The 9,150-nt window shown below is 35.9% G+C and overlaps 1 protein-coding gene across 1 annotated transcript; it reads left to right on the top strand.

Moving 5' to 3' along the window:
• The first annotated feature begins 5,911 nt into the window (after positions 1–5,911).
• On the top strand, positions 5,912–7,632 carry LOC125240843 (ZZ-type zinc finger-containing protein 3). The gene is given in 3 exon segments (XM_048148981.1): positions 5,912–6,143; positions 6,287–6,795; positions 6,798–7,632. Coding segments are annotated over 2 exon segments (1,044 nt in total). The 5' UTR covers positions 5,912–6,143; positions 6,287–6,290; the 3' UTR covers positions 7,337–7,632.
• Positions 7,633–9,150: the final 1,518 nt, after the last annotated feature.

Raw genomic sequence — 9,150 nt, 5'->3', positions numbered from 1 at the left:
TTTGTGTGTTGTCTCACTCGTTATTACTGAGGCTGACTGTACTAAGTTCCCCAGCGAGTGGTAATTGTAAAACGGGTTCCGTGGTGGCGGCAAGTGTCTCCCGCGGCTTCGTTGAGGACATTTAATTAAATTGTTGTGATCGCGTACGAACACAGCGGGCGCGTCGCCATTTATAAAAACGTTGCCCTATATAATATCGGGCGTGTAGAGAAGTAGCCGATCACTCACACTTCGTACCGTGTTCCTAGTTATCTCTCTTCGCTCTAACGTGTTGGTGCGACAGAGACATCGTTCGCCACGGGATACGTGAGCGAATGGTTACTTGTTCACGGGCGATGGTTGGTTGGCTCGTCCTAAGTCACAACGATTAAAATGCCCAACGATGCGCAATTGTATCTGTTTCTGATAATGATAACATTGATAACTATGAGACGCGATCGTAATTTAACTTGACTGATATAGCCGTAGCGCAGAAAGTACAACTAGGAGCTAATATCCATACTAGTATTATAAATGGGAAAGTGTGTGTGTCTGTTTGTTTGTCCGTCTTTAACGGCAAAACGGAGCGACGAATTGACGCGATTTTTTAAGTGGAGATAGTTGAAGGGGTGGTGAGTGCCATAGGCTACTTTTTGTCTCATTCTAACGCGAACGAAGCCGCGGGCAAAAGCTAGTCAGTAATAAAGGCAATCGGCCAACTATCGTGAGAATAAGGGCCGGTTGCATCAAACCGTCTGTCACCGTTAAAGCGTTCGTTAAATTTTATTGTATGGGAAGTTCCATAGTCGTCTGCTGCGTAACGATGATGTGTCTGTCAAATGTGGTTGATGCAACTGGCCCTAAGTGTTGCTGACGCGCACCTAATACCGTCTAATAAAAATAAAAATCGGCCAATCATGAAATAGGTAGGACAGTTCCTTTTGTACCTTTTTTGTTCGGAATCCTAAAAATTGTCAAAAAAGCAAAACTCACAGCATTGAGTGAAAACTCAGAACATTAAAATCACTACACTAATATTGAATTTCTCTTGAGAATCCAATGCTATATTAAACAAATAAATAGGTATAAAGAGATTTCTTTGCGTTTGAAATCGTCATTTCTTTTCCTTTCAATAAAACACGAATAGTTATGCTCGAAACTTGAGATTTGTCGTCTTAAAGAAAGGAATGGTGTTTGCTTTTATAACGAGTAACGAGAAACACTTTTAAGTGCAAACCTCGACTGCGTAACTCCTTTTGAGAAATATGAAACATATTCTAGGAAGAACTTCGACACAATATAAACCCGTAATAACTCTTCTTACAAACTTCACGCCACGCGGTGTGTCGAAAAACTACCCTCGCATGCAGCGAAAACATGCGAAACTGGTAATTATTGGGCTGGACAGTCGGGGCCGCGTTTGCGTGCTGTTTTGATGTGTGTGTGAAAATGACGTTAGTGCCGAGGTCATTTCGTTACTGTAGTGTTTATGGATGTATGGAGAACAGTTCTAAAAATCCGGATATAACATTCTTCACAATTCCTAGACTTCCAGAAAAGTAAGTGGTTTTTATACTTACATTTTGCAGTGTTAGGTAAAAAGTAAGATATAGTGATGAATTAAAATCAATAAGGATACCTGTAACGACATTAATTACTTTGCAACCAAATACTTGTTATTTATTTAGGTAGCTGATGCGATCTATCTTATCTCGAAAGTTTGGTACCTACTTAAATATTGTGGAACCATATTATCTATTCAGACATTTTATGTAAATACTATTTCGTCAGTATTTAAGAAAAAAACACGTACCTACTTGAATGGTACGTAGTAGAAAGTGCGTTTTTATTTTAAATAATATCTAAGTATAACATATAAATTACCACATACGTGATGTGAAAAGCCGTCCCCGTGAATTTTGCTCCCTCGTTACACAATCTAGTATTGCGCTTATGAGACTAATATATGAATAATATTTTTTTGTGTATTCAATATTGACTGGTGTGGTATTGTTATACTAATACCTAATAGTACCTATTAGATAACAACAACTTACTTTGTACGAAGTTGATTGAATAACTTTATAGTAATTTTGTTCAACCATGCGTGACCTTGCGCAGTAGAGACCGCCCGCATCTACCTGCCGGAGATTAACTACTGAATATTCCTTATACTGTGGCATAAGGGTGCTTTCGAGAAAAACAACAAAATAATGTAAAATTTATAGTTTTAATCGGTGAAATACTACACTTTTCGTTATCTAATAGATATATTTAATTTAAGTTTCAATTAGAGCATCTTATCATCTTGATACTTATCAGACTGGAGTTTAGAAAACTAACTCATTAAATTAATTATGAATTTTTCTCTGATGCACGTTTAGGAAAACCCGCGTATACCTAGTGCTGGATTAGTTGATCTTATTTGTAAAATTTTGACAATTTGGAATACGGAAACTGGTAAATTTATAATACGTAAATACGTATATCCTGTACTACAAACTTCTCAGACTACATTTTTATTATAAGGTTTTTAAAAAGAGTAAACAAGGCTAAGACGAATTAAATTTTTTTCAGAAATTATCTAAAATTATGTGACAATTTCTTTAAAAATCTACATCACATAGGAGTTATTTTCGTACAAAATTAATCTGCCACGTTTACTAAAATTGCTCTTATGCCTTAGTGATTATAAATTTCTATTATATATTTTTGGCAATTTTTTGAAAACGAGCCTTCCCCGTCACAATTATTGCCACTTCTGGACATTTTCTCATATTTTGTTAGACCAAGTAGAAAAAGTCCTATAATATGTTATATATTTGTAAACTACTCGGAAAGCTCTTTAATATAATACCACACATGATTAAGCGCTCGGTTGCGATTTCACTATTTTTCACATGAAAGCCCTCATAATAGCCGATAAATGTTGATCCACTTCTAGCTCATTTTATACTGGATAAAACATAGTTAAGCTATAACGTTCCAGTATAAAATGAGCTAGAAGTGGATAAACAATTAAAGTCCGTGACTGTACTCGTAAGGTATTGCTTTAGATGGTAAAATTAATTTTTTGTCAAGTTCATAAATTCGTTCCATTCTGCTTTAGAATAGTTTAGAATAACGAATGAGAAGAAATAACTAGTCAAATACAACATTTATGAAAAAAAACCTACAACACGGACTTTTTTTTTTAATATCTATATTTAAGTTTACGGTCCTCGCTTTCAGTACGGGCGGCCGATAACTCTTGTTACTTTACTTGATATATTTGCTGTTTATAATGTTTTTACTGTCTTAATAGTATTTAGATAAATATTAGGTATTTATATGTATATGTGTGAGTTCTTTCTGTTTTATGTACTGATTTAACACACATTTTTAGCGGTAGGGCGATTTTTGAATCTCGCATACGGGATTTTGTCACTAAAATACCGCTTGAAAACGGTGACTTGCTTATTATTTTCAGTGACAATTTTCTGAATTCGAACGCGTGAGACTCAAAAATCGGCCCTGTTAAATTATTGAGTGAGATACGACTTCGATAAATTACGTGAGTTACAAGCAAAATGGCACAGGGTGATTGTTAAAAAGTTTGCTTCATTATACCTCGCCCCAATTATAACTGCCCTCTTGCGATAAGGGAGAGTTGGTGGTTCGCGTTTCAGCCCGTGGATATGACTTTTTGATATTACTGCGTAAGTTTGTGGGATAGCGGATTTTTACACATGAAAAAGTTTAGGAAACATCAGACACAAGGAAGGAAATTTGTATGATAATTAAGTGATAATTTTAATAACCGCGGGCCGATTTTTGAGTCTCACGCGTTTGAATTCAGAAAATTGTCACTGAAAATAATAAGCAAGTCACCGTTTTCAACCGGTATTTTAGTGACAAAATCCCGTAGGTATGCGAGATTCAAAAATCGGAAAAGGAAGATTCAGAAGGTAAGTAAATTGAAACTTTTCTTGGGTTACCCTCATATGGCAGAATCATTTTCGTCAGAAACACACTTCGTATAGCATGTTTCGCAGAAACACTTTTGGTCGAATGTTAATTTTGCAGAAAATTAGTAGGATTATTACTACCACGCATACGACACACTTTGGTCGAATTTGATTTAGCATAATTTTATGTACCTACCATAATAATCATATTAATCTTCTAAATTGTTAATTTTATGAATAAATGAATATGAATATGAATATGAATATAGCATAATATTACAAGAGCAAGATTCTGTCACGCTGTCAAAAAGGAAATACTGTCCCAGAGCCACCGTTAAGGTACGACAACGAGCGACGCGAGGAGGAGTGTTAGGCATCTTGCATTCCTAATAAGTCGGACTCGCTACAGTCTACAAGTGATAGAGAGAGAGAGATGAAAAAGTCCCCACCGTTGCGATTGTCAGTGTGACAATTTGTTTGCCTGTTTGTTTGAAATGGACTAGGTACTTCGGTAAGTAATTCAATATACCGTTTAGCAATGTCCTAATTTTGTACAACGGTAGATAGAAATGACGAGATACCAATCCAAATAGTTCCTCAGCAAACTTCGCACTGTCTTTGAGAAACTCTCTACTGCTATCAACTCTGCTTAGTATTGAACTGAGCAACCTATCTCGGCGCCCTCTCGTGTGACTAAACCTCAACTAACTTCGTAAAGTTCGTAAACTACTTAGTACCAACGAACTGCAGGAGAAATTCATCACAATTAGGTTTAGCAAATGCACCTAAAGCCTGACCAGATATATGACTATTGTCAGGAGGGCGCTGTTATTCTGATGTATGGGTTGACAATTCAGTATAGTATGAAGAAAATAGTTCAATGAAATTCCGCAACATGGCGCATAGTCATATTATGTTCCAGGGTACGTAGCCGAATGGCACAAACGCTCACGACACAAAACGCTCTTAGATATCTATCTCTATCGCTCGTGCGTATTGGCGCGATAGAGCCAGACTACCTTTCGCGGCGTTTCGTTTTCGTTTCGCGTCGGCGAAATGCCATTCGGCTACGTACGCTGTTCAGCTCAGTATTGTCACGGCCTAATAAAACTGTGCGTAGCTGAATGCACAAACGCTCGCGAAACGCTCACGATAATATCTCTTTCGTAGCTATCTATCTCCGTAGCCAAATGGCATTTCCGCCACGCGAGACGAAATCAAAACGCCGCGAAATGTAGTCTGACTTTGTCGCGCCAATACGCAAGAGCAATAGAGATAGATATCTACGAGCGTTTCGTTTCGCGAGCGTTTGTGCATTCGGCTACGTACCCTGGTCAGAAACATCGACTTCATGACGTTGGCGGCACGGTAGTAACGTCGGTCAAACGAGTTGTTATATTATAAAATTTCGTCATTGGAATAAAACTAGCTGTGGACGGAAACTAGCACCTTACCCCTGTCATTTTAATCACGATAAAAAAATATTTGTGATTTTTATTTTAGCGCCATCTATTAATTTTGTTGTACAACACTAGACTCCATAGCCACTCTTGGCACTTCGTTACACGCACGTTACAAACCGAACGAGTTCCATTAGAACTTGGTAGATGTCGCTTTTAGATGAACTTACGTTCTGAAACTAAGTTATCGATTATGCTCTAAGTTTTACGGTCTGTTACTATACTCTGTTAAACAAGTCTGTCAGTAAATAAGAACAAGGAAAACTATAGGTATCCTTTTCTCTAGCACCCGAAAGAAAAGGATGCATATAGTTTTCTTCGTTCTTATTTACTGACAGACTTGTTTGACAGAGTTTATCATTAAATATTACCGATGTTAATACACATTATAAAATGAAATAAATGCTATTAAGCTTCATAGTTTTTGTGACGTATTATAGTAAAAAATCAGTTAGCTACATTCACAGTGTCCATGCGCGCCTTGTTATAAATAAATACCTAATTATTACAGTAAAATGATATAATGTTAGGAGCGTTTTGTTTGTAACTTTTTGACAGTGACAGTTGGTGTCTGGTGTGATATGGTACAGGAGATAATATAATATAAGCTCCTGTGAAAAAAATAAAAGAAATACATTAAATAACAATTTAGGAGTCTAATAAAACAACGTGAAAAAGTAATAAAATACGTGACAACGTCCCAAAGTCTCTACTTACCCGCTGGTCCAGCCTTCGAGGGAACTGCTTCTGAACTCCGGTTTGGACTTTTTATGTTTTACACTGTTTAGTTTCTTTTTTATTTTAACACTTAATCGTTTTGGACTACTTGGCAAAGATATAATAGATTTCGTATTCATATTCTTAGCTTCGTCTAAAACAATTTCTTGTGTTTATTTGCAGAGCTATGGACGGTATTGAAAACCCGGAGTCGAATGGTGAATTTGCTTTTGAGACTGACCACCTTGCGTTACGTGGTAACAAGGATTACAATGATTTATTGAAATATATAGTTCTGCTTGAGTCCCAAAGAGTAGCCGCATTAAAAGACATAGAGGATTTGACTGAAGCACGCAACAAGGCACTTGAGGAACCACTAGAGTTTGTTCAAAAGCTACAGGCTGGTGCAATTGAGTTTCCGCCTCGGCATCATATCAGAGAGTTACCTACAATAGACTGGGATCAATATGGAGTAGACAATGCTCAAGATATTGATGAATTTAGTAGAGACATAAAACCAGAAATTTCTGAAGCTGGATTAAAAGTTCGCGGGCGGAAATACACTGACAGCAAACCGGAGACATTCAATCAGCTTTGGTCCTGTGAGGAACAAAAGAGGCTGGAGGAACTTTTAGAAATATACCCAGAAGAAGCAGTAGAAGCAAGACGATACAAAAAAATAGCCCAAGCACTTAGACTCGTACACCTATTCAAGTAATGAGTAGAGTGCAAAAGTATTTTGCAAAACTAGCCAAAGCTGGCTTGCCTATACCGGGGCGGACACCAAAAGGTGTCGGGCGGGATAAATGTAAGTCAATACTTTACAAGAAATCAAACTTTTTCCCTCAGCTGCATGTTCCTGTTAAAATGGAGGAAATGTATGATGCTGCTGAGATGCCTTACACAGCAATAACAACCACAGTCCAAGAGGCCAAAGTTGGCAACAAGCACATTGTGGAGCTATTACGGGCAGCCAAACAACAGAGGGCGCTTGATGAAACTGCACCAGTGTACCAGAAGAATACCATGTGTGTTGGGTGCCAGGCGAAAGGTTTCCTGGGTGCACGGTGGACAGACAATGCAGGCACTGATTACTGCACTGACTGTGTCGTAAAGCATTTACCAACAGAAAAATTGACCCCGGTTCGGATACCTTTAGATTCCAGTACGGTCCAGTCAACCTCCAGTACGCCAGACAAATCTAGACAGTCCAATAGTAATAAATGGTCTTAAATAATAGGATATTTATGCTAATTTACACTGACTAGCATTATAACATGCTTGAATATTTTGATATATTAAGAGAGAATCTTAAATTGTAATTATCGGTATAGTATTATCAAATCCTTTTAACATCATATGATTAGGACCAACCAACTACTGACTTAACAAAAATAATATGGTCACTACTAAACAATCTGTGGGCCATTTCTCAAAACTGAAAGTTACAAGTTACAAGCGGAAGTCTCTTTCCAACTTGTCATATTAGACATTGACAACCACTTGTAAATTGTAACTTGTAGCTTCGAGTAATGGGCCCTTGGGGCCCGTTTCTCGAAAGGTACAAGCCTTGTATTACAAGTGCGCGAACTGTCAAATCGTATGGGTTGTCATGGAAACACACTTGTAATACAAGGCTTGTACCTTTCGAGAAACGGGCCACTGGTATTTTAGATTGCTACAAAAGATAGTAACTCTGCATGTGTTCCATACATGTTTCATGTTATGAGTAGCAATGTAAGATACAAGATTTTTCTTTTAAATAATATAACAAAATGAAAGTTTTTTTTTCAAATTAATACTCTATTTATTTCATAACATGTAATCCATGCTGTTTTAAGCATTTTTATGCTGTATTATATATTTTACTGTTTTAAAGCTTCTCTTTTTACTTGTTGTTAAGTGTAAGTATACTCTGACACATACATAAGTATAAGTAATAAATACTGGATTGTCATAATCCTTTTATACATTTTAGCCAAAACATGACATAGAAATAGAAACAAAATCAATTGAATTGTTCATTTTAAGGTATGATAATTTTATCTAGTGCACTATAGTTACCTATTTAAAATCAATTTGTGCTTTAATCAATTTACAATAATCATTTTTTGATTTAGTGTTAATAAATTTAGTTGAACTAATCTGTTTTTGTTCTTGTAACATTGCTACGGAGTCCCAAAAGATAGGTAGGTATCTTACTACAAAATAGTGTACATATACTATAGATATATTTCAGTAAAAATTAGCTTAGCAGGCCTTGATCAGAATGAATGTCAGCCAAGTAACATTATCCTGTTCTACATTAAGCTTCTAATTAATCTAAAAACTGAATGGTTTATCATATGATAAAAAGCTTTTTGTAACTAGGATTAGTATGCTTATAGCAAGCTAGGGGACAATCGAATTTCCATACAAATAGTCTCCTTTTTCCTCCCTGAATATAGACATACCTTATAGAAAATATTTTTAAATATTTGGAAAATTTAGGTCACAAGTAGATTCCACCTTTAATTTTATGTAGGCTTTAAGTATAAGAGGTTAGTTATATGAGCCAATACAATTATGTATTATAACCAACAGTTAAGTATATATATATATATATATATATATATATGTATATATACCTAGATATTCTTCTGGCACGAACGTCAAGTTGTAAGTGACAAAATAAAAATATCGACAATCCTTTTCTCGATAAAGTAGCCTACTTACATAAGGTTAATAATTACCCCTAATTAATCTTTAAAATCATGAATAATAATGTAAGAAACTATGTAAACTAATAAAATATGATTCGTTTTATTATTATTGTCCATTTCTTTTCAAACGTGACTATGTGTATATGACATTAATGTTTTATTCAAATTCAAGTCTAATTCCCTAAAATGGGTAGGCAGAGCACATGAAACTACTGAAGATTCAGTGCTACGGCAATAATTAATGACATAATTATAATAATTAATGACATACCAATATCACAAAATAAGTTAGGTATCGATGAACTAAATATTGGAATGAAGTCACTAGTGTCACTTAGTTCGTGC

The sequence above is a fragment of the Leguminivora glycinivorella genome, chromosome Z, assembly GCF_023078275.1.
Source record: "Leguminivora glycinivorella isolate SPB_JAAS2020 chromosome Z, LegGlyc_1.1, whole genome shotgun sequence".
In the NCBI taxonomy this organism is placed as follows: Eukaryota; Metazoa; Arthropoda; class Insecta; order Lepidoptera; family Tortricidae; genus Leguminivora; species Leguminivora glycinivorella.
The sequence above is the reverse complement of the archived record's forward strand: the minus strand, read 5'-3'. Positions and strand labels throughout refer to the sequence as shown.